Raw genomic sequence first — 27,607 nt, 5'->3', positions numbered from 1 at the left:
ACTTCAGGTTCTTCACTTCAGACTCTGACAGTCAGCTTCTAATGGTCTTCAGACTTCACTGTGGTGACGTCTGTGATGTAAGTAAAGTCTGACAAAAAAAATTCATCTAAAAATCAAACTTGGTTCTCCCAAAATGATTCATAATTTAATATGTTTAATAATCACTTGAAACTAATCACCTAGTTAACTAATACTCCCTCCGGTCCTTATTATAAGAAAAAGTTGACTTTTTAGGTTTATTGTGTAAGTGATGTATCTAGTCTATATTTATAACAAGATACATTAATTATTCTATGAACCAAAAAAGTCAATTGTTTCTTATAATAAGGACCGGAGGGAGTATGTTATATCTTTTTGGCTAATGTTAACTTTTTGGCTAATGTTATATCTTATAATAAGGACCGGAGGGAGTATTTCAAGTTAGACTCTTCTTGTGTGCTTAAGTTCTAACATCTCATCGAAATCATTTATCTCAAAATCGATCTAAACCGAACCGCACGCACTTTAATCGCACTTTCACAAACATTGAACTAAACGAACCGTATCTAGAAAAACCTGACCCACCATCAAGTTCTCTTCACTCACTCATCACAATCACAAGTACCTTTCGCACACACTTCCCCTTATTTCCGTGCGGAAACTGTTCCCTTTGGTCTCTTCTTCACACTTCACTGTTCACTCTTCCAACGCGATCACAACAACCCCCTTCAATCAAATTCACCAACATCAACACATTCCTCTGGTACTTCACATTTTCATATTCTCAGTTTTCTCTCAATTGGGTCTTCATTTTTTTTTTAATCAAATTTTTGTTTTTTATTTATTTTTCTTATACCCTTTTGACCAATTCATTAATTTTCATAAATGGGTCATTCCCATTTTACGTTAATTGTTTAAAAAATTGGTTTTTTCGGTTAGTAATGATCAGACATTATGGATTATTTATGTGACAGTTTAGTGATTGTGAGATAGTGGTTGAAGTGAAGTGTGGTTGTTAATTTGTTTCTGATGTTTTTGTTTTTTAATTTTGAAGTTTGAATTTTTCATTGTGTTTGTTGATTGATTCAGTTTCTGTGAAATGGGTGTTGTTTGATTTGTATAATATAAGTCGGTTTAGGTTTTAGATTTGAATTTTTTTATTATTTTTGGAATCTAGGGTAATGTAATGTAATGTAATGTAATGTAATGTAATGAGGCTAGTTTGGTGATATAAATAGAGTTTTTGATTCTTGTATTTTTGTTGAAATGTTGGTATTGGTTGATTCATTCATATGATAAAATTAGTGTGATCTCATTTCATTATGAGAATGAATATTGCTTTATTGTCTTTTACTGTGACCCTTTTATTTTTTGTGTTAGATAACTTAGATTTTTTTATCCCTAGATTTCTCTAGAAAGTTCCTTGTATGAGGGAGATGACACGATTTTATTTTGAATTTTTTTAGTTATGTGAGTGAGATTATTATCAAGTTATGTTTTTTTACAGGATTATCAATTTGTGTTAGTTAAGACTTAAGACGGTCCGTCAATGTGAGGACCTGACTTCGAATCTATCTCACGAATAGGCCATTCCGGTTTTATGTTAATGGTTCAAAAAATTGGTTTTTTAGCTTAGTAATTATCAGACATTATGGATTGTTTCTGTGGCTGTTTAGTGATCGTAAGGTAGTGGCTGAAGTGAAGTGTGTTTCTTAATTTTATTTTTTGTCAAAGATTGAATTTTTCAATGTGCATGTTGATGGATTCTGTTTGTGACCGGTGAACTCAAGTGGATGTTGTTTGATTCGTACCATAGGTCGGTTTAGGGTTTAGAATTGAGATTTTTGTTTTCCTTTGGGATCTAGGGTAATGTAATGAGGCTAGTTCAGGGATACAAATAGGGTTTATGATTCTTTTGTTTTCGTTGGAATTTGGGTATTGGTTCATATGATAAACGAAATTTGGTTGATCTCACTTCATTATGATAATGAGTGTTGCTTTGTTGTCTTTTTCTTTGATGTCTTTTTGTTTTTTTGAGTTAGATAACTTGGAATGTTTCTCCCTAAGTTTCTCTAAAAAGTTCCTCTCATGAGGGCGCAGACGCGATTTATTTATTTGAATTGTTTTAGTTATGTAAGTGTGATTATTATCAATTTATGTTTAATGAACAAATAGGGCAGTAATAAGATGGGTCTGTAATAAGTATGTCGTGCTCTTCTTCCATTGAATTTGTATGAAAAATTGGTTAAAGATTGTATGTAGTGTTGTCAATCGCTGATCACAAGAAATAGCACTTTGTTCAAATTATGCTACGCTACACGACCATGGCACTCCTATAGCCCCTATTTGACAGCACTTACTTTTCACAGGAGGCCATGTAATTAATTATTGATAATCAGGGGTTATTTGCTTGAGCATAATAAATATAGGATTGACAACTAGTGTAACCATGCTGATAATCAGTGTTTAGTTGCTTAAACATAAAATTGTGTAGTTTTTTCTTAATAGAAGTGTGTTTGTTTCTGAAGTTTTTTTTTTTTTTTTCGATGTTCGAAATTTTTCATTGAGTATTTTGTTTGGTTCAGTTTTTGTCAAATCGACGGTGTTTGATTTGTAACATAGATCGGCTTAAGGTATTGTAATGATACTAGTGTGGTGACGTGATACAAATAGATATTTTGATTCTTGTGTTTTTGTTGATTGTTGAAGTGTGTGTATTGGTTGATTCATATAAGATAAAATTAGGGTGATCTCACCTCTTTATGAAAATGATCGTTGCTTTGTTGTCTTTTTCTGTGATGTCTTTTTTCTTTCTTTCTGTTTTTGACAACTTAGATTGTTTCTCTCTAAGTTTCTCAAACAAATACCTCTCATTATATTTTGAATTGTTTTTAGTTACGTGAGTGAGATTATTATCAATTTATGTTTTTTTACAGGATTATCGATTTATGTTTAGTTAACTAATAGAGTAATAGTCCATCAATATGATGGGTTTGCAATAAGTGTGTGATGTTCTTCTTCCATTGAATTTGTATGCAAATTTGGTTACAGATTGTATGTAATGTACCAGCATAGGTTAGTATGGATTCAACTCAGATCCCACAAGGACCTGTGTTTGAATATTGTAACCGATGTGAGGACCTCGGTGGGTAATATGTAATTACCATCTGTAATCTCTCGCCCTTGGGCTTTCCCTTGCCGTTTTGAGCTCCGGGACCCAACTAACGTCTTTTATTTATGTTAATTTCCTCAGGTGGCCATGAAATTACATATTGATAATCAGGGGTTAGTTGCTTAATGCATAATAAGTGTAGGATTGACTACTAGTGTAACCATATTGATTCTCCTCAACTATGTATCAATTGAACGGCTTTACTATATCACAGTTTCTAATACTCAGATCATATAGTTGTTTGCAAATATTTATTATGCTAGGTTTCTTCTAGTATTTGTCCCTTCTTTCTCTTACTTTCTTACACCAATTTGAATTCCTTCTGCGCATGATTATGGTTCATATCTCGGCTACACCTCTATTTGTTGTCTTTAATATCTTGACATGGTATTCGTAAAGATGCTATCTCTTGCTGAGTGTGGTTTTATTTATTGTTAATACTTTTTGAACTTTGAATGTATGACCGATTATGTTTCATTAACCAAATTAATATATGTGCTCCAGAAGAACAACAAAAGCCTATTCCTATTAAGGCCCTGTTTGGATTAGCTTATTTTAGAGCTTATGCAATAAATATGCCTTTATGTATTATTTATAAGCTTGTTAATGTAATGTAGTTTATGAAAAAACAGTTTACGAAGGTACAATTTTCATTAGTGAGAACTTATGAATTAAGATAAAAACTTATTTATTTGCATAAGCTCTCTTTCATAAGCTCAAAATAAGCTCAATCCAAACGGGGCCTAAGTGGTGCGTTCTATCAAAAACCAAGTCTTTGAAAAGGCACCTAGTTGCTACAGTTTTATGCGATTCTAAATGTTCTCAAGTTTCAAAACAGATGGCGTTGCAAACAGCCGCTCCTCCAACTACTCCCAGTCCCGAAATGGTTGGTAATGCATTTGTTGAGCAGTATTACCATATTCTTCACCATTCTCCGGAGTTAGTCTATCGGTTTTACCAGGAGTCTAGTGTGATAAGCCGGCCTGATTCCAATGGTGTGATGACATCAGTTACAACCATGAAAGTAAGTTTTCTTATTCAAAACCGTTGGCTCTAAATCTTTTTAAAAAATTTAGGGAATTCGTCTCTAATTCTAAGGGGATTCACTGTCTTTTTATGGTGCAGGGCATTAACGAGAAGATTCTTTCGCTAAATTTTAAGGAATTTAAAGCAGAGATTAAGACCGCAGATGCTCAAAAATCGCACAAGGAAGGAGTGACTGTGCTTGTGACCGGATGCTTGACTGGAAAGGATAACTTGAGAAGAAAATTTGCACAGTCATTCTTCCTTGCTCCACAAGACAACGGTTTTTTCGTTCTGAATGATGTTTTTAGGTATGTAGAAGACCCTGAACCTTCAGAACCACCTCCAGTTAATGATGATGGGCCTATTGCTGTTACTGTAACCTCAGAACCAGGCAAGTTTATTACAAAATAAATGTTTCTTTTGTAACTGAAATTGTTCAGGAGTTTTATTTATGCCGATAACGTTTCTTTACAGAACCGATTCACATTGCTGATCCTTCTCCACCGGACCCCGCAAATTCTCATGTGAAAGAACGCCAAATTGTTGCTGAGAATGTTTATGAGCCTTCTAACCATCATGAAACGCAGATAGTTGCTGAAAATGAAGACACCGTAGAACCTGATTTTCAGTCAAATGAGAATGATGATTCTCAGGCAGCTGAAATCACTTCTCTGTCTCAAAAGGATGCTCCAAAGAAGTCGTATGCATCGATTGTCAGTATTGCAATAAATCTTTCACTTCCAAGCCCTGTTTTTGTTTAAGCTTTGAAGCTTATTAGTTTGTTGCAGGTTAAAGTCCCAAAAGGAAATTTGGCACCGGCTAAAGTGTATGTGCCAACTAAAACTGTAAAGAATGTGCCAACTAATACTGTAAAGCAGGCGACAAACAGAACTGAAAGCAAAGTAGTTGAGTCAGTAGAATCTGCTGCAGTGCCTGATGCAGCACCGGATAATGTTGGCAACCCCGAAAGTAATGATAGTTCTGAGGAAGGTATGTGTTTTTTGTTTCAACTTGTGTGCTTCATTTTTTTATCTAGAAAAGTTTAGGTAAATTGGATTCCTGGGTTCACCAGGGCCAAGAAAAGCGCCAAGGCTCAGAGAGCGCTTAAAGAGGTACTTACATATTACTAACAAACATGGTTCTCACACCGGCACCGGGATTCAAACCTAGGTCCTTGTGGGATCTTAGTCAATTCCTTACCAACTGAACCAACCTACATTGGCACTTCGGTCAAAGTAAAAAAAAAATTAATTTAATGCAGCACATCTTTTAATTTTTGAAGTCTTGCAAAACCAAAATATTTTGCAATAACATCTGTCTGCTTCTGTTTTTAACAGTCGAGGGACACTCCATTTACATTCGAAATTTGCCGTTAAATGTTACGGTTGCTCAGTTGGAAGCAGAGTTTCAGAAATTTGGACCGATCAAGCCAGGATGCATCCAAGTCAGAAATAATAAGGTAATTATGATGTCAATGAATTATTCTAATTACCCTTTATGTTGTTTCTTCAATCCTAATGAAGTTTTTCTGGAAATTCTGTGTGTCTTTGCAGCAGCAGGGATACTGTTTCGGCTTTGTTGAATACCTATCAGTAAATTCAATGAATAATGCAATTCAGGTATGATCTTCATTAGTGGATACCTTAGATTCCTATAATTTTAGTAGTTAATCATGCAAGTCACATATATTTTTATGTTGGAGCTGCATTTAAGTTTGAACGCTAATTTCAAGTTGGATGTAATTATATAATTCATGAATCTTCCATGTATTCTTCTTACTCTAGAGAGTCTTAATTCTCAAATGATATAAATGATATTTTCTAAAGTATAAGGATCATATGTGGAGAATAAATAAAGCCTGAAATATCTTTATATTTTGTTTAACAGTCATAAAAGAAAAAGAAAAAGAAACTTGTATTGGAGTTTAGACAACAATGATGCTATTTAACATGGAAGACTGAAACAACGAATTTCACGATAGAGAGAAAGTGGCAGTTACAGATTATTATTTTTTATATTAAAATAACATAATTTTGGTTTTGGTGGATATCATCATGGGTGGAGACTAGTGCAATTGTTTGTTTTTGTGGATCTGTCCTTCGTAGAAAGTAGTATTATTCTTTAGACAATTGTTGGACAGTACACATCTTGGTGTGGAATCCATCTATAAAATCCTTTCAACTGGGTGCTTTTTGGCTAGTTGTTCAGGAACAACTAGTGTATTTTATCCTTTTTTGGCTGAAATGTGGGTGTGTTTTTGTTCCTGATAAAAATGATTTTTCCCTTAACATATACAATAGAACTCAGAGTTGTTTTCCATTACTCTTCAGTAAAAGTGCCAACGACATGTCTAAGCACTTAGAAGGATGCGGTATCCTTCTATTTGGAATAAAACGAGTAAACAATTGTTTTGGTTCTTGAATGCATGAGGAGCTGTCACAGTAGTCCCTTAATCTATCAAACTACAAAAACATACCTAAAGTCGCCTTTTGTTAGTCAGTTTGATCTTCAAGTGTGTCTTTCGTTAGTTAGTTTGATCCTTGAAAGTGTCTTCTGTTTTGGTCCAAAAAATTATTTACAAAAGACACACATGATACAATTATCTTGTTAGTCAGGAACTATATTAGTGACAGACATTAAAAGGGACCAACATGGTTTCTTATATTCATGATGTAATCTTGAGATGGAAACATAGCAACATCTTGATACAATTATCTAACATAACTGTTGGTGTGTTCATTTTTTTCCTTTACTGTGTTCTAGTTTATATGCAAGCAGCTTATAAATATTGCATGCTCATCTTCAAATATGTGATTTATTCATTCTACCATTCCAAGTCCTTAAAGCTAAGTTCTATGTTCTGCCTTGAATTATTTGTGTTTGGGAAAACCTTTCATCGTCTTTTTTCTCATTTTGTTTCTTCAGGCTTCACCTATTGCTATTGGGGGGCGTCAAGCTGTAGTTGAGATAAAGAGAACCACTGCCCGAGGTAATTTGAAACTAACTAAAATTAATGTCATTCGTTGTTGCAGCATATTTTTAAAAATGAGAAACTTTTTTTTTTTAGAACGGCTTCAAATGAGAAGCTGTTTTTGAGTAGCTTTTTTTGGAAAAAAAAAAATTCTTAATTTTCTTTTTTGGACAAAGGGATTTTTTTTACTGTAACAAACACAAAATAGTTTCTGTTTTTCTTAAAAGTAACTAAAATTTAATTTGTAAATTATTGAATACTAGAAGAGATAAGATTAGGAATAACACCATTAGAGAAAGTTGGGGTAGCACCTATAGTAGAAAATAGGCTTAGGTGGTTTGAGCATGTAGAGAGAAGATCTGTAGATGTTGTAGTGCAAAGAGTAGATCAGATAGAGAAGAGCAAGATCAGAAGAGGTAGAGGAAGACCTAGAAAAACTATAAGAGAAACTATTAGGAAAGACTTAGAGGTTAATGAGTTGGATCGAAATATGGTTTATGATAGAACATTATGGCGTAATTTGATCCATGTAGCCGACCCCACTTAGTGGGAGAAGGCTTGGTTGTTGTTGTTGTTGTGTTGAATACTAAAATAACCTTTTATATAATCGGTAACAAATCAGTTGTTATTGACAAAGGAGCTCCATGAAAGTTAACAATTTTATTTGCTGTTTCAGTTGGCGGTGGCACCGGGGGTATTGGAAGACCTAGGTTTCCTTCGGGAAGAAGTGGATTTCGAAATGATTCATTCAGAGGTCGTGGAAATTTCGGTGGTGGTCGGGGCTATGGGCGAAACAATGACCATGGAAACCGAGGTGAGTTTCCTATTAGAGGTCGTGGTCCTAGTGGACGTGGAGAAGGTTATCACCAAGGGAGAGGAAGAGGTGGCGGCCGGTCTAGTGTATTCAAACAAAGTCCCGTTGCCACCGAATGATTTTTCGAAAGTTTTCCAAGGCCTTTTTTGGTAGGATACAAACATTGAAGAAATCTTCAAAATTTTCTTGCCACCCTTCAAAGACTTCTCATATGTTACTTTCACTGCTTTTGCACAGTTGTAGTATTTCTAGTTGTTATTTGCCATGATCTCAGTGGTTTTAGCAATGATCAGAAATAGGTTATATACTCTTTTTTTTAAGATGGAAACAAATAACATGTCTGTATTTGATACTGGTAGATTAACTGTTGTTTGTTATTTTTTATTTTTTATTTTTTTATTTTTGTTTCTATGAACTAACATTTATAAATTGAGATTTTATTTTAAAAGGTTTATTATTCATTTAATTTATATAACTTTTTTTTGCGAGTAAAATTTAGGAATAGCTCAAGGTTAACCAAGTTTAAGAGTATTGATATTTGAACATCAACATTTGAACAACTTATAAAACCACACTAAAAACAACTTTTGACATATTTATCATAATTTTTTCCCTCTCTCTCAGCCAAATTAGCACTTGATTTTATAGGTTGTCCTATAAGTTGTCTAATATTTTATGTTCAAATATCGGAACTCTTTAGTTTTTTTTTTTGAATCGGAATAACTCTTTAGTTTAATATGTTTGTTTCATCTGTTTGAATATGAAATGAGATTAAGCGTTTCAAATGTATTTCTTCTTTATAGATAGATGTTATTTTGTCAATTAAGTATAACTCGGTTGATAATTATGATGACAATAATATGTAGGGGTTAAACCCCGAATTTCCTCCATTTTTCCTCATTTAATGTGTAAGAATCCAACCACTAGACCACCTAAAAAAAAATAGATGTTATTCTATACGATGTTGTTTGATGTATGTAGTTGATCGATGTATGTAGTTGATCCCTGAGATAAAGTTTAACTTTGTTGTTGTAGATAGATTTTAGTAATTTAGTAGTTATGTTTAGTTTTTAGAGCTTGAACACAAAACCTAATTTTTAAAAACTTTTTCAATGTCCTTTAACTTTTCAAATGAGCTATCTATGCCAAACATGAAATTCTTTTATTAGCAATTTTTTTTAGTTTTTTTAACATAGTTTTCAGTTTCTAATAATTTTATTACTTTAAACATCTCATATGAGTATCTACGATCTAGCTATTGTTGTTGATTATCATACTACGTTGTGTCTTACTTTAATATCATACCCCCACCTTAGACCAACACCAAAACCACAAAGACCATCATACCAAAAGAATCTACTACATTTATAGTAAAAGAATTTATTTATTAAATTATTGAAAGCTGAAATATAGCACAAGATGTACTAAAGTCAACATTTATAGTAGTACAATAGTGGAAACTTCAAATACTTTTTTTTTTTAATAAGAGGGAGGCCTTTAAGCCAAATTACAAAGGACTCAATGATTGAAATAAACTCCAACAATATCATGCCATAAAAAGATTGATACATATACTTGTTACAACCTCTGTTTCAACCACCAATATTAACATAGGCAAGTTGTCATGGAATTAGCTTTACAAAGGCCCTATCAACACCAATCGTACAAACATAAATAAATGCACTAATTCATCTAGTAACTTTGCCTCCTGCCATTTCATCAATAAATCTCACACGAGGACTATAAAATCAAAAGAAAGATGGAGTATTTCACTAGAATTCTGCTCTTCTCCTAACATATTTTGCTCGTGCCCAACTGAAATACCGAAAATACCCATGCGTTAGTTAAGTAACGTAAGTGTTAAAATTTGTGCATCTTAATATGCGCTGCGCAACTTAGCTCACGCTGGAATTAACACTTGTCGAGTTAACTCACGCTGGAAATTAACATTTGCGTGAGTTAACTCACACAGGGGTATTTTGGGAAGTTCAGTTGGGCGCGAGCAAAATGTGTTGGGAGAAGAGCAAAATTCATTTCACTATTTCCAAAGATACACTTGTTAAGTATCTTTTTAGGCCCAATGCTTATTTTAGCGTCTCTCTTTAGACTCCTAATATCGCTAAAGCACCTTAATACATATCTAATACACATCTGGTTGTTATCTACCAGATGTACTTTTTTTTTTTTGTCAAACGCACGTTCGAGAGATAACTCCTTAAATAAACATACATCCAGTAGATAACTGCCAGATGTATATGTAGGGGTCCTTAAAGATATTGGAGGGGTATAAAAAGAAACGTTCTAAGAGAAACTATTTAACAAGTATCATTCAAGTCTGGCCCAAATTCATATAGGCTTAATACAAAGAGTTTTACTTTTCTCACCCTATGGGTTTCCTCGTGCGTCCTATTTTTTCCAAAAATGCCCTTGACGTTTTCGGATTTCATAATCCAGAATGGTATTTTCCTTTGTTAAAGGGTGAAAAAATGAGTTACGAATTTTTCCGGATTTCGTAATCCGGAAACTTCATTTTTCCGGATTTTGTAATCCAGAAACTTCAAAAAATAGGGTGCGCTACATGATTTTTTCAATAAAATAGGATGTTGTTGCTAGGATTCTTGGTGCTACTTTGGTTGTTCCTATTTTGCAAGTTAATGTCATTTGGGAAGATGAAAGGTAAACTATACTATTCTTCTTGTTCATGGTTTGTGATGATTTTATTGAATGAAGTTTTATGTAAGGTTTAGTTGTTACAATTTTGTACTTAAATCTTCTATGCAGAGTTGCAGCTTTATCAAAGGAATCACATGTGTATCAGTGGAGGCTTTCTTAGTTGTTACTGTGAGCACTAAACCTTACATAATGAGATTAATGAACATCAGAAATATGCGAAAACCTAGTCATGTCACTCATGACTTGAAATCAGTGGAAGCATCACCATCACTGCATGATTAAAATAATTACAAATTGAGGGTCATACTATAAAGTGTAGCAGTATGTTTTTCTATTATTGCATTGCAGCATATACTTGTTTCATTTGCGTATATGCCCATGTTATGTTATCATGTAATAAATACCATTGATGAAATTTGTTAAAACTATTTTAAGAATTAATGTTGCCGAACAATGTTAATAAGTGTTGTCAATATTTTGTACTAATGCCCCAAAATATCTGACATAAACATTCAAACATGTTGATTATAAACATATGCTATGTTCCAGCGTTTTCTTGCATAGAAGAATAGTATAGTTTACCTTTCATCTCCCCAAATGACATTAACTTGCAAAATAGGAACAACCAAAGCAGCACCAAAAATCCTAGAAATAACACCCTATTTTATTGAAAAAATCAGTACCTTATGCATTCAAGAACCAAAACGATTATTAGGTATACTTCAATCCAGCTCCCTTTCTTTTCATTTACAGCAGTTTCAGTCATTGTTAACACTAATGATGTCATAGACTCATAGGCATTGGTGCATTAGTTGAGATAAGATTTACAATGAAACATGTTGTTTGTTGATAGAGAGTGGTAACTACTTCCGGAGTTGTGTGAAGAGAAGTGAATGAAGAGAGACACTTAGCGTGTGTTTGGAATCACGGCAAAAACATCTTTTGTGCGTTCCGAGGCATTTCCCACCGTGATTCCAAGAAGCTTCAAAAGGTAGCTTCTCCTCAAACGTGGGTTTTTGCCGCTGAATTGATTTTCCTACCGCTTGCACAAACACAAACTTAGAAGCATATTTTAGTATGGCATTCCAAAAGCAGAGGTTTAGTCCTTTAGGATGATGGACAGTTTTCAACAATTAAAACCAACTTATATGAAGACTGTCCAATCCTTATAATTTATAAACACTACCGAGTGTCATATATCGAACCGTGGACAGTTTTCAACAATCAAAACCAACTTATATGAAGACTGTCCAAGTGTTATAAGTTATAAACACTACTGAGTGTCATATCTCCAACTGATTTAGAACTTTTCAACACACCCCTCCCAGTTAGGATTGAACATCTGAAGGTGGACTAATTCTGGTGGAATAACAATCATCTCAACACCAACCTCACCCAAACTGGACATCTTAAACATAATGTGAGTGGTATTTACTACCTTGGCCCAGTAAGTATAACAAACCTATTATAGGCTTTGATATCCTTTTAGAACCTGGATTTAAGCCCTAATTAACCCCATCAAACTGTCGTTTAAGGAGGAAACTCTCCAAGCCTTATTAGCACTGCCAAGGCCATATCTCTAGTTGATGTGGAACCACCACTTTTCAACGAACTTGTTGGTTCAGCGAGGACCGGCGAGTTCATTAAGATTTTCAAAACTTGGATGTGTTAATTTGGTTTCTAATTGTTTGCATGCATATCCTATATAATTGGTAAGTAGGACCAAGTTCACTTGTTCAAACGGTCATTCCAAGTTTAATAACTACAGAAGTAATAAGGATACTTGATATGGATTGAAAACTTAACTGCTTTTTTGTTCCTTATTAGATCACAGAATTTAGAATGAGCAATTTAATTGAAATTGAATAATATACGATACACACAAACAAAATTAAATTAAGCAATCTTGAGTAGGCACTATTTATCAAAAACATAAAAAAGCATAGATCAAGTTTCTCCCATATATGGCAACATAGCTTCTATTTAATGTCTTTTATTAAGAAAAAAAAGAATTGAAGATGTTCCTTGTTTGCTGAAACTATATTGTTGTGTTGGTCACATTCTAATATTTTGCTTATGTTTTCTGTCAGTTTATGAACAATATAATAAGGGAAAAAACAGAGTGTTTATACCAGTGTGTATTTCTTTCACAATGCTTTTGTTTTAAGTAGCATTTTACTAAGCAGTATAATGTGAATATGCCCTTGATGATTTTACTAAGCAGATTCTGGGCTACTACAAAGAAGCAATTGATGATTTTAAATATGCCCTTGTACTTGAGCCAACCAACAAAAGGGCTGCTTCAGCTGCTGAAAATTGAGGAATCTAATACTCAAGAAGAGTTGAAGGATTTGCAAGGATTTTGAGTTAGGAGGGAGATCAAGATCGAATTTTCCTATATTATGATAATTACTTTATTATGTTAGTTTTTAGATTGTTCGAATATTATTGATATATTTATGGTTTTGTACGAATATTATGATGATATATGTGGTTTAATTAATTTGTGTCTTATTAAATTAAAACTTTATTTCATTAATTTATTTGTGTTTAATAAATTTTATTTCTTTCAGATCTGTATAAACATTACTGGCGGAATTTTCCCTCAGTAATGGAGAGGTAGTTTTGACAAAGCATTACTGAGGGATTATTTCGTCAGTAATCACTGACAAATTTCAATCCATCAGTAATTACTGGCGGAATAATCCCTCAGTAATGCTTTGTCAAAACTACCTCTCCATTACTGAGGGAAAATTCCGCCAGTAACATTACTGACGCTCATATTACTGAGGGACCTATATCCGCCAGTAATACATATTACTGAGGGATTTTTGGCATTATTGAGGGATTATTTCCGCCAGTAAAAACCAGAATTCTTGTAGTGGGCAAACTTTAAGCCTAAACAGGAACAGGAGCGTAGGAATGATGGGGAACAGACCTCACACACGGGTACGTCTCAGGTTGTTGACCCTTCTCAAAACCAATACTGCAACTCCACTGAGGAGATCAACCACAACCCTACTCAGGAATACTACTACCAGGTTGAGCATCTTGAGGAGCTTGAGCAGCATGACGCATCCATAATGCTTTTTCTGGAGGGCCTTATGATCTAACTTTGTTGCCGTCATTCGCTAATCATGTCGCTTACAAGATTTTTGAATGACGTGAATATTTAGCCCCTATGATGATCACCGAGAGGTGCAACCCTTCAAGGAAATATGCTGGTACTTTGGTGGGATTATGCCCATAAAAGAGAAGAAGTACCAACATTGGTCGGGGCAGATGAAGAAACAATACAATCATGTCCGCCAGGATATTTCCAGATATCCGCCAAATGTGCCTCCTCATGCTACAACTCAGGTATATCAGGCTTTCATTGACTTCATGATTCACTTCATACATGAGGTTGAGCAGGTCTGGTGGCGGTGGATCCATGGCAGCATACACCGGGATACATGGTCTGGTTTTATATGATTTCTCACCAGAAGTTACTCCCACCTATCGCATAAGTTCAAGAATATATTATACTCCTTTCTTCTTGGATTCTTTTACTTTCTCCATGAGTCTAACATCCTTACTCATCTTAAAAATAAAAAAAAAGACATTATGCATATAAATATTCCTAGTAATATGTTGCGCAAAAAAAAAAATAACTTTTATGCTATGTAGGAATTTTATCTCACATTATATGTAAATAAAAATATTGAAATATTAACGAGTGTCTTCGAAGACTTTAAATAATAAAATTTTTGTATATTTAATGTTTTGAAAAGTATGGTATTTAACTTTTCAAAAGGAATTCCCTCAAAAAAAAAAAACTTTTCAAAAGGAATAATTTCTTAGCCTATGTTTGGTTCGAGAATTAGGAGGGGAGGGGAGGGATTTTAACGGAGGGGAGATATTTTAATTAAAAATGTGTTTGGTTCGCAAGGGGAGGGGAGAGATTTTAAAATTATTTTACTATTTTACCCTTAAACTTAATTAAATAAGGATAATAAAGCAACGAAACAATAACGATGTAATCGATAACAGCATGATGTAGATGATGGAATAATGAATTAGTAATAGGGTTGTTACAATTAGTAAAAAAAAATTGTTACATGGAAAAGTTGTTAATAATATGGAATAAAAGTTGTTGCAAGGATAATATAACCTGGTAATAATAAAAGTTGTTACAAGATAATACAACATATAACCTAATAATAATAAATATTGTTATAAGGATAATATTGAGATTCTAAATTAATCTAAGGATGATTTTGGCAGTGCAATAAAACTTGCTCACCTCCCCTCCCCTTCTAAAAATTGAACCAAACACTTCAAATTAAAAATCTTCCCTCCCCTCTCCTCCCCTCCAAAACACTCGAACCAAACGGACCTTTAATGTAACTCTTAAATACGCTATTGGTTTTTGCGTTAGAATGAAAGAGGCTTGCTTCAATGTGATGTTGCGGTTGGCCATCTTAATTCATCCATGATGACGAGTTGCACAATTTGAGATACGATTATATACATTTAAAGAGAATAATTTTTCTTCCAAAACCTGCTTATAAAAGAGTATATATAAATACTATAGCACAAGTGACAAACCAGACAAAGTGACAACTTGTTCCATATATTGACTGCCCTAGAACCCCTTCCACATCAATACTACAATAACACTTATGGCCACATAATTTAAGCCAGCACAATTCGAGCAAAATACCATATGTTAAACTCATCCAATCCAATATGTTATACTAAGATACGATTGGTTTCACACATCCCATGCACAAGCTGGTGTTCAAGTCATTATTAGAGATTAGCATGCTGGCTTGAACCAGTCGTTTTCTAATTTGCTACTGTATATCTTTTTATTGAAAAAAAGAATGAATAGACAACTTAGTTGATAAACTTGTATATATATCATATAAATTTAGTCACTTAATTTCAAAATAATACGATAGTCCTTAAATTTATTATGTGTCAGCCAGTTTCATCTCTCAATTAATTGTAAATGTCACCTATGATACGTGGAACATCAAATGATGATGTGACAATATACACAACTTAAAATGATCTTCATGTCAAATCTTTGTGGAATGAATTGAAATGTTGAAGTATTTGATTGAAATTATCTCCATTGTCTAATTGATTTTTGAAGGATAAACATTGTCTTGATGTTTACCAATTAAATCCTTGTAAGAACTTGAATTAAAATTCATATAAAATGTAGCTTCATCGTTAATGTAACTTAACCGCAGAACAAATTTAAGCAGCTATTGTGTTATTTCATAAAATAAGAGTGAATAATAATTTGTATCTTTAGAACATAAGTTATTAAAAAGTTAAAGATAAAACTATTTTTTTTTTAAATTGTATATTAATATTTTAAAAGTTTCAATATATATTTTTTTATACAAATTTATTTTCTTATTTGATTTTTTGGCTTTGAAACAAATTTTATTTCTCTTATTATTTTATACAAAATGATCCAATTAAAGAATTAGTAAATTGAATGATGATGATTATGAACTGAGGACCAAGTTGTTAATCTACTTCATCCGTCAATATTATAAGTAAAAATAAACTTTTAAATTTATTCAATAAATAATGTATGTCAACTATATATAGACTACATACATCATTTATTCAATAAATCTAAGGCTAATGTTAACTTGTGCCTTCAAGGCACAAGTTAAGAAGTAAAAGTAGAAATGTTTTATTGTAATTAGTGCATTTGTATTTAACTTTTTGACTTTTAACTAATTGAATGCACAAAATTTAAGAAATAATTTTTACATTTAGGTTGTGTCCCAAGAACACAAGTTAACATGACCCTAAATCTAAAAAGTAAACTTTTACTTTTTTTTAATAGTGTAAAGTAAACTTTTACTTATAGCAGTGACCGACCGGAGTATTGTTTAAAAAATGGAAACAAAAAGAACACAAAAGCTAGTACTAGCAAAGGAAGAGGATCAACATAAAATCGACACGTGTCAAATAACGAGGTCTATTTGCTACTTGCAACACCATTCCCAATCCCATCCGGTCACAATCAGTCTGACAAACGACGTACACTTTTCACCAATTCATGTTCTGCCACGTCATCCTATGCAACTTGTTCATTTTCAACAAACACGTGTCACACACCCAATTAGCCACAATACTTAAAATAATTTATAAGTTTAATAGCAGTTTTGGTCCATAAGTATCACGAAGTTGCGATTTTAACCCATAAATAAAAGGGAAATGTTAACTTGTGCCCTTGGGGCATAAGTTAAAGAATCAAATGTAGAAAGTTTTTCTTAAAATTTGTTCATTTAATGCCTTAAAAGTTGCAAAAGTTATACTTTCAATTCAAAATTTATTTTTAATTTTCTTTTTGGCACAAGTTAACATGACTCTAAATAAAATAATTACAACCCAGTGCCCTATGTTTTGAAAAGTATGGTATTTAACATTTCAAAAGGAATAATTTTATAATTTAAATTTTTTTAAAGAATGTCTCAAATATACTCGTTAGAGTATGTTAGAGTATTACGCTATCACCCATAGAGTATGTTAGAGTATTACGCTATCACCCATAAAATGAAAAGAGGCTTGCTTCAATTTATTTGATGTTGCATGGTGGGCCAACTTAATTCATCCATCACAAGGAGTTTTGCACAATTTAAAGAGAATAATTTTTCTTCCAAAACCTGCTTATAAAAGAGTATATATAAATACTATAGCACAAGTGACAAACCAGACAAAGTAACAACTTGTTCCATATATTGACTGCCCTAGAACCCCTTCCACATCAATACTACTATAACACTTATAGCCACATAATTTAAGCCAACACAATTCGAACAAATACCATATGTTAACCCCAACCAATCCAATTTGTTATATACTCCCTCCGTCCCTCAATAGATGACCTAGTTGACAATATACATTATTGACATGATAAACTTTGACCATATTTTTCTACTAATTCACAAAGATAAATAATATCATGTAAGATGTTGTTTGATTCGTCTCGTTGAATATGTTTAAAATATTAAATTTTCATAAATTTTTTTAGTAGAGAATTGAAGATATCAAAGATAAAACATATGCATTAGTACATGTGTCGGAGTCAACTAGGTCATCTATTGAGGGACGGAGAGAGTACTAAGATACGATTGATTGCAACTTCCATGCACAGGCTGGTGTTCAAGTTAATTATTAGAGATTAGCATGCTGGCTTGAACCAACCGTTTTCTAATATGTTATATCTTTTAGGCTAATGTTAACTTGTGCCCTCAAGGCACATGTTAAGATACTCATTATAGAAATATACATATCAAAAGACGTGCATTCAACTTCTTAAAAGTTGTCATATTGTGTTTTCCAATGCAAAATTGCTTTATTTAGGTTGCTTAACATGTGCCCTAAGGGTACAAGTTAACATAACCCTATCTTTTTATTGAAAAAAGAATGAATAGACAACTTAGTTGATAAACTTGTATATGTCATATAAATTTAGTCACTTAATTTCAAAATAATATAATAGTCCTTAAATTTATTAGAGTTGTGTTATTTGAACATCCATATATGTGACAACTTCTGTGACGACCAAAATTTTACAAAGGAAATGAGATATTGACACAAAAACCAAGGCAATAGAGAGAGGAAGTAAAAAGATAATGTAAGTATGAAATAGAAAGTTATCACAAAAGTTATCGAAAATGGTTGTTCAAATATCATTTATCAATTTATTATGTGTCAGTCAGTTTCATCTCTCGATTAATTTTAAATGTCACCTATTATACGTGGAACATCAAATGATGATGTGACAATATACACAAGTTAAAATGATCTCCATGTCAAATCTTTGTGGAATGAATTGAAATGTTGAAGCATTTGATTGAAATTATCTCCATTGTCTAATTGATTTTTGAAGGATAAACATTGTCTTGATGTTAGCCAATTAAATCCTCGTAAGAACTTGAATTAAAATCCATATAAAATGTAACTTCATCGTTTAATGTAACTTAACCGCAGAACAAATTTAAGCAGCTATTGTGTTATTTCATAAAATAAGAGTGAATATTAATTTGTATCTTTAGAACATAAGTTATTAAAAAGTTAAAGATAAAACTATTTTTTTTTAAATTATATATTAATATTTTAAAAGTTTCAATATATATTTTTTATACAAATTTATTTTCTTATTTGATTTTTTAGCTTTTAAACAAATTTTATTTCTCTCTTATTATTTTATACAAAATGATCCAATTAAAGAACTAGTAAATTGAATGATGATGATTATGAGCTGAGGATCAAGTTGTTAATCTACTTTATCCTGTCACTATTATAAGTAAGAATAAACATTTTAGATTTATTTAATAAATGATGTATGTCAATTATATATAGATTACATACATCATTTATTCAATGAATCTAAAAAGTAAACTTTTACTTTATTTTGATAATGTAAAGTAAACTTTTAATTATAATAGTAACTGGATGGAGTAATGTTTAAAAAATGGAAACAAAAAGAACACAAAAGCAACTACTAGCAAAGAAAGAGGATCCACATAAAATCGACACGTGTCAAATAACGAGCTCTATTTGCAACTTGCAACACCATTACCGATCCAACCTGTCACAATCAGTCTGACAAACGACGTACACTTTTCACCACATTCATGTTCTGCCACGTCATCCTATGCAACTTGTTCATTTTTATCAAACATGTGTCACATACCCAATTAGCCACAATACTAAATAAAATACTTCCTCCGGTCCTATTTATAAGAAAATTTGACTTTTTTGATTCATTACATAAATGATGTAATTTGGTATATATTCTAGACAAGATACATCAATTATTCAATGTATCTAAAAAGTCAATTTTTTCTTATAAATAGGACCGGAGGGAGTAATGTGCATGCAACTTGGCCTTTGATGTGGGTCCCATTAGTTGATCCTCTAATAATCTTCTTTCTGATCTTCTGTTATGTGTTACACACTGCCGTGTTGTCCGGAGATTCCTTGTTGTTTTGTCAGTTCCCTCCCTCTTCTTTTTTAACAACAAGCAACCAAAAAAGTTTGATGAATCATAAATATAAGGAAAATAATTTTTAAACTTCCAATCTACCAGTTAGAGTAAAAATAAAATTGTTAGGTCGGATATTATGACCGGATTCAAACCCCGGTGCCTGCATTTTATGTGTGTGAGTTTATGATGGCTTTGCTATCTTGTCTATTTACCAAAAAAAATATAGATGTTGTAAATTGATGATATGATCGAAAAAATAGAGGTAAAAAATAACAAAGTGTTGAATATGTGTATGAAAAATAACAATATATATATATATATATATATATATATATATATATATATATATATATAATGCTCAAATTTATCTATCTTATATTTATAGGTTTTTGACTGATTCTGCTTAGTATATGTTTGATTGTATTTTTAAGGGATCAAACTTGATTTCTGAAGTGTAAAATTGATTCTCATTAAGGCTGAAATTTATAGCTTTTGATTCTATAATTGATTTTCACATAAAAATGTGTAGTTCAACTTACTTTTACATAAATATATTTAAATATAAATCTTTTTTAGTTAAAATTACTTTTAACCAAATCAATTCTAAAAAATTGATTCCTCAATCAAAAAACTAAACACACCTCAAATGATTTGAATTTGAAAATATGATGCATCGATCTTTCATTTTAAATTATGTATTTAACACTTTCAAACTTTTAAAAGAAACTTTTTCGACAGATAACTTATAAAATATTTATTTTCTTTTGAATTCTCAATATCTTAAGAACATTTGTTAACATGACACAAAAAGATAATCCATCAAATTTGTCTCTAGTTTGTAAGGCAATTCAAATAGATTCTTGACATGAGAAAATAATTAAGTGGTTACTTAGTACTAATAAATGACGAATTGTTCTTTAGAATTTGAATTTGATTTATCTATAAAACAATTCTTAACTAAACTTTATTTACCTCCCGAGTAAACTTTGAATTATTAGGGCTCTCTTTTTCGCAAAATTGAAGAGTTAACATTAAAATATTGTACATCAACTCTATTAAATTTTACTCATTTCAACGAGGTCTTTCTAACATCGTTAGAGACTAAATTGATAGTAAATAATTAAATATAAAGATCAAATTAATGGTAAGTTGTTAAAATATAATACATATATAATTGTAAATTAATGATTAAGGATAAATATCCACTTGATGATCTAATAGAGTCTAGAACCATTTGAAGATATTCATAATCTTATAAATCTATGAAAGTGTTCTACAAAGTGTCAATTCATAATCTTATAAATCTATGAAAGTGTTCTACAAAGTGTCAATGATTTATTTGGTGGTAGTTTACTCAAGAAAAACAAGTAACACCACCGTTGGATCCCAATCATCATGTTTGATGCGTACGGTCTACGTTTTTGTTGCCTTATTTTTTGTCAAGCAACTTGATAGAAAAAAATTATTGAAAAATCATAGAGGAGTACGTAGTATACATATTTATGCCATTATAGTTATGGGGTGGAACTCTATCTCTTTCTTTGCTGGCTTCTTTTGTGTCTAGTTTTTTCCCACTTGTTTGAAGTATGGTGTACGGTTTATATTGCTTCAATATTTTTAATTATAATTTTATATTTTAATAATAATTTGGATAGAATATATTAATAAAATTTATGAACAGAATATCAATAAGACTTTTTGTTTAGTTGCTGAAACATGACTTTATTCAATGTAGATTAAGAATGCACTTTTTCAATATTAAATTACAACTGCATAAAATTATATACTTTCTACTATGTGAATTCAAAGTTGTTTATATAAGATGGTTTAAGTATCTTTCAACTTAGCTTTTTATATCTTATAATAAGAATATAATAATTTAAAACTTTTATAGTGTGTTTGGATAGAGGGTTTAGGAGGGAAAGAGATGGGAGAATTTACTTTTCTTTTTTAAATTACGGACATTATAAAATGATTTTTCGAAAATTGAATTAACATCATATGATCTGTGAAGCCCGGATACGAGATACGATACGGATACGATAGTGCATCGATACGTCTATACAAAATTTTTTAAAAATCAAGATACGATACGGCTGGGATACGTTAATAAAAAAAATTATATAATATGTACAATATAATTATAACCATTTTTTAATATGCAAATATATTAACGAGCAAAAGAAACCAGATCATAAGCTCGTAACACTTCAACATAAATATAAATAATATTGACAATTAAAAGAGTGATGATTAGTCAATTACATACACAATATATCCTAAAAAGAGCACATCAGTGCTATACTATATCCAAAAGGAATATTTTAAGTGCTATACTATATCGATCCTAAAAAGAACACATTACTCGAGAGTTAAGTTATTTTAGTTAACATTAATTGGGAAGTATCGGGGCAGATATCGGTGCAGGATAATTATCGGATACTCTCCTGATACGTATCGGGAAGTATCGGATAATTATTTTTTAAAAAAATAAAATTTAATCTTCGGATACTCTCTTGATACATATCGGGAAGTATCAGGCATGTATCGGTGCATGATACGCAGGGGATACGATACATCATCCATTTTGAAGTATCGGGGCTTCACAACATATGATAAATGATCATATAATAATTTCAAAAACACTTAATTTATTTTAAAAAAACATTTTACATTGTTCATAATTTAAAAAAAAAAGTGAGTCTTCCCCTCCCTTCTCCTTCTAAACCCTCAATCCAAACACACACTTAGAATCAGAAGAGTTTTGTTTTCTATTGTGGTGTTACTCAATTCAAAATATTAATCTTTTTAATAGTAAGTAGAGGAGAAACCCAATTTTTTTAAAAAAATTTAAAAAAGAGAGTTTAGAATCTCATTTTAATATTTTTTTTATATCAACAAATATATTGAAATAGATTTAATAAATATTTCAACATCATATATATAAGACAAAATGTCCTAATAAACGATCAGACATAAAGAATGACCATAATATCATAAATTACAGCATGACCGATGTGACATCGGCGAAATAAACTATGAAACCTGCAGCGCTCAACGACTTTGTAATTGAAGAACAGCGAACACGAATTGAAATTGTCGCGATAGTATAAGAACTTGGAACGAAATTCAACTTCGTCAACTTCCTTCAATGGATAGACAACCTGATTTGTTTTTCAACAACCAAATCGCAACGTTTATCTTTATATTCTTCTCCTCTGGAACCAAGAAGGAGGCAAGTTTATCATTCATCTAATCTTTGAGGGTTGAGGAAACTTTCATTGATGTCTCCATCTCAACAACCAGTTTAGTCCGTCAAGATCTCTTAATTTTAGGAGTCATCATATCTACAAGATGGAAACAAAATATCAGACACGAGATCAGAAAATAAGGAAAAGTCAAGAAATCAACGACACTTACTAGAAATTTTTTTAAATTAGAGGGATCACATTCACTTTTGAATATCTCAAACACAATGTCAAACTAGGTCTGAAACCAAAATGTCTCCCACTTTAAATGTTTTTATTTAAGCTTTAATCCAATTTGATCTTCTACACGCATAGAAAAAAATTAGTGTTGGAGTAACTCTCGAAGTTCCATTTAGCTCGAGACTTTTGCAACATTAAACTTTCCTTAAGGTGTAATTTCCATAAAAAAAAAAAAACTAAAATATGGTTTTAGTCCCTGCAAATATGTCTCGTTTTGGTTTTAGTCCCTGTAAAACAAAAAAAAAATTGTTTTTGGTCCTGCAAATTTTTTGTTTTTTAAAATAGTCCCTCCAGGGACTAGGACTATTTTAAAAAACAAAAAATTTTGCAGGGACCTTTTTAAAAAACAAAATACTTTGCAAGGACCAAAAACTACAAAATGAGTTCAGTCATCATGTGCCACGTATGCAAATCATCACAAAAATGGGGTCATGGACTATTTTAAAAAACAAAAAATTTTGCAAGGATCAAAAACAAATTTTTTTTAAAGGGACTAAAACCAAAACGAGACATATTTGCAGGGACTAAAATCATATTTTATCCAAAAAAAAACAAAAATTAGCTTTGAACTTATTTCTTAGTGTTTTATTGATCTTATCTCCCTCATCCACCACCGCATCTAACTCATTTATTTCTTTTATCACTTTCTCTATATTCAGGTCTAAGATACCAAACACCTCTTTGTTCCATACTCTTAGTTCACCTTAAGCCTTTTCGTATTCTCTTTCACCAGAAAGGATGACCATCCCTTCACATAAAATGATCCAACCAATCTTTAACAACGGAATGAAAGCCTTATGAATCTAACTAACAATGGTTAAATCAAAAGGGTTTAAGTCCCCAATCATGTTTTGACGCTTTGAACTATACCAGGGAAGTAGTTCAAGATATCATCATCACCAATCCATTAAGTTGTCACATCCCACCATAACAACAAACCTTCAGAGATTAACAATCTATCAAGTCTTCTCATTAAGTAGTGCCCATCAACGATAAAATACGAAAATTTATTTCCAAATCCAAGGGAATTAATAACTTTCATAGTCTCCACAAATGTCGATAACTTTTTTTATCTCTACGAATAATACTTCCCTAAAATCTCTAATAATGCATCATTCACTTTTTTGTAAGCTCAACTTTATATACATCAATTCCTCCCACAATATTATATTTCCACCAATATCACAAGGTGAGTAAATATAGACAAAGTTACACAACACCTATTGCAAAACAAAGGGATGCATGCTTCCTATAAAAGTCCCTAACTGCATCACAGAAAAAACCACACGAAGGAATGGAAACAAAGCAGAAAATAGTCTCATACTTAGACTACAACACATCATAACAAAAAAGATAACAGATGGCCAAAATCAAACACCAAACAACAGCAAAAAACAAGTGCCAGCACATTCAACCCTTGGTAAATCCATTGCCTACATATGTAATGGACATTTCTTCTTCATTTTTATGAGTAAGGAATGATCATGAGAAATATTTGACAGAAGGGGTCATGGTTAATATATGATCACTACTTGAAAGTTGGGGAATGGAAAACAGATTTTCACCCAAATGAGTGAATCTTAGAATATGTGGAAATTTGGGTGTGGGTCTCAATATTATCAATCGAATATTATATATATATATATATATATATATATATATATATATATATATATATATATATATTTTTTTTTTTTGTTGCAGTGTATTGGAAACAAGGTTGGAAATACTATAAAGATAGGATCACATTTATACATGAGACATGTAAATATGCAAGGCTTCATGTATAGGTGGACCTCGGTAAGTTTCTATTGAAAATGTTTACAATGAACGATATATATACAAGGAGGAGTATAAAGGTTTTCATATTTTTTGTCTACCCTATGGGAAATTTAAGCACGACTATGAAGTGCCACCAAAGCAAAGGTCATGGACAACAATTCAAAATTTGTGTTGTTTGAGGAGTAATGGATGTCAAAGTAGGTTAAAGTAGAATTAATGGTGGTTATAATGTCAATGGGTCCAAATTTTCTATTACGGGAAATAATATACCTAATTTGTTAGTGGAACATCTAGGAAAAAAATATATGCATGGAAAAAATTATTATTGAACATCTAGGGAATTAAAGTTCCTGTTCATTTTGCCCTTAAAAGCTTTAATTCTTTGGTCGTGCACACTTGAACACACATTAGAGAACCCAGTTGTTCTTTCATACATTGTTATCATTAAAACCTTAGAGACATTGTTCTAAAACACACTTTCGTTCAACAAATTTTTCTAAAACACTTCAAAAGACACTACCAACCTTCTTCAGCTTCTCCACATCGAAATCAAGGCATTTCACTTACATTTTCAGACCACCAACTTGAATGTGGACATGAATAATGGTGTTATCAACCTCATTGCCGTATTTCTTCTCAGCCTCCAACGAATTCTCAAAAATCTTTCTTGTTTTGTCTTTAGTAGACTTTTCACTTTTCCACCTCTCATTCTTCGACTTCAAATCATTAATTTTTTACTTTAGAGTTGATACATTTTTGGAATTGGAACATACGTTAGTATGATCAGGACCATTTGAGCCACAATTAGGAATTGAAATTGTTGCAAAACTAGAAGCTTCAGGAGGACAGATAAAGCAACTAGAAGCTTTTTGAAGGAAATTTTCTAAGTGAGTGCATGGCTGGGTTCGGTGGTTGGCATTTTGAGATACCTGCTAACCCCTTTTCCTTTTTTGTATATTTTAGCATCATGTCTAGCAGCGGCGAAGCTACCACAATTTTTACGAGGGGGCCAAACATAAAAGAAGAAAGAGCAGTGCTATATATAGCGACTGCATTTCACGCGAATTCTTCACGACATCACGTTTTTCATTTATTTTCAGAAGTATTTTTAATAATAGAACCACTACTAGTATTGGATTTGAGGCCCTTGATTGAAGAACCTTTTAAATGTTGAAATATATACTTTCCACTTCTCATACACACCAAGTTTCTTCCATCAGGAAGACATACTTGTGGCCATAAAGGGTGAAGCGGTGTGAAGCGGTTGTGAGCTTGTGTGGCAGAAGAAAACATAGATATAGATGAACCACAATACAGCATGTGCCATAGGAAAATAGAAACAAAACAGACAAATTGCCTTACCATGTGATTCGTGATGCTCTCGCGATAAAATCCTTCGCGAGATTGAGCATTTCCCAATAAGAAATAAAATATATTTTAAAAACTAATATATTTTTTTTTGAAGAGGCTTTAAAAACTAATATATTAAACTTCCTCAATGAGTAAAATAAATTCACAATAATTTTTACTTATATTTAATGAAACGGCAACAAAGAAAATAAAAGTTAACAATGGTTATTTATAAAAGTTGAGTTGTATGAAGTTTTAAGAAGTCAAAGTTATCCATAATTGACACTAAACTATATAGATTATCAATATTATTTTAATATAATATAATCTATCTTTGAACCAACAAAATTATTTGGAGTAGCCAAATAATAATTTAATGGGGTAGCTATATATTAAACTATGTTAATTATTCAAGTTTTTTTTTTCCCTTTTGGGTAGCCAATGCTACCCCATGAGTATACAACAATTCGCCCATGATGTCTAGCTTTTTGTTTGAATTTTTTTTTTTTTTTGGAGTTTTTAGATTATGTGTTGGAATGGTGTTTGAAGGTGTCCGCATATTTATGGCGCCTATTGTATTTTTTTTTGTCGTGTTTCCGTGAGTGGTACTTTTGGTGTATAACTCCACGAGAATAAATTTGGCCGATTAAAAAAATTGAACCTTATAACTTATATTATCGGCAACCCTCTCTTAAGATATCTTTACCTTACACTAATGAATACATCAATAGTAATTTTTTTCACAACAAATACTCCTTGATTATAAAATTTAATAAATCCTTAAAAAAAATTAATAAAATTATTATTTTCTTCATTCATAGTTTTTAATACTTCATTTGGTCTTTATTATTAGAAGAAAAATCAAAATACAATCAAAACTAACATAAATATTAACTGTTGTGATATTTCTAATACTTTTATAAAGGCTTTTTCAAAAAAAAAAAAAACTTTTATAAAGGCTATCCTAACAAGGATCGTAAGAACATTTCTTAAAAATTCATCATAAAAAATTATATCTTTGAAATACAAGTCGATTTATTGTCAAATTAAAGAAATAGTTAAATTCATTATGTGAACAATAATAATAATTATATTAATATTTTTCTATGTAAAAGTTACATTTTTTATTTCTTAAACAATTTCCTCAGAATATTTGTTATCTTTTTCTTTTTTATATAAATATATCATCATGGAAAATTATGAAATATTAATTACATCTATCTATTACTCCATTCGTTTTAAAATATAAGCAAAATTCACTTTTTAAGTTCATTCATTTAATGATGTATGTGGTCCATATTATGAACCACATACATTAATAAATGAATAAACTTAAAAAGTG

At 31.6% G+C, this 27,607-nt stretch overlaps 1 protein-coding gene across 6 annotated transcripts; it reads left to right on the top strand.

Annotated features, from left to right (window-relative positions):
* Positions 1–579: 579 nt before the first annotated feature.
* LOC146904401 (nuclear transport factor 2-like) lies at positions 580–8,410 on the top strand. Of its 6 annotated transcripts, none has more exons than XM_085723576.1 (9): positions 580–742; positions 3,990–4,175; positions 4,277–4,568; positions 4,652–4,877; positions 4,956–5,167; positions 5,515–5,636; positions 5,734–5,796; positions 7,103–7,166; positions 7,825–8,410. In XM_085723576.1, the coding sequence occupies exons 2-9, from the start codon at positions 3,990–3,992 to the stop codon at positions 8,079–8,081; spliced, it is 1,422 nt and encodes a 473-aa protein (XP_085579702.1). In that variant the 5' UTR covers positions 580–742; the 3' UTR covers positions 8,082–8,410. The 6 variants fall into 6 exon arrangements, with proteins under 6 accessions (XP_085579702.1, XP_085579699.1, XP_085579700.1 ...); XM_085723573.1 differs by having other exon boundaries at positions 5,731–5,796; XM_085723574.1 differs by having other exon boundaries at positions 4,652–4,890; positions 4,966–5,167.
* The last annotated feature ends 19,197 nt before the right edge of the window (positions 8,411–27,607 follow it).

This window comes from Medicago sativa, chromosome 7 (assembly GCF_051527215.1).
Source record: "Medicago sativa cultivar Bolivia chromosome 7, Bolivia_mono, whole genome shotgun sequence".
NCBI lineage: Eukaryota > Viridiplantae > Streptophyta > Magnoliopsida > Fabales > Fabaceae > Medicago > Medicago sativa.
Note: the sequence above shows the minus strand (reverse complement) of the source record. Positions and strands in the feature narration are given on the sequence as shown.

Coding starts and splice junctions, on each gene's coding strand:
- LOC146904401 (XM_085723571.1), top strand. CDS start 3,990: ATGGCGTTGCAAACAGCCGCTCCTCCAACTACTCCCAGTCCCGAAATG. Junction 5,168..5,514: donor TAATGATAGTTCTGAGGAAG/GTATGTGTTTTT, acceptor TGTTTTTAACAG/TCGAGGGACACTCCATTTAC. Junction 5,797..7,102: donor CAATGAATAATGCAATTCAG/GTATGATCTTCA, acceptor TTGTTTCTTCAG/GCTTCACCTATTGCTATTGG.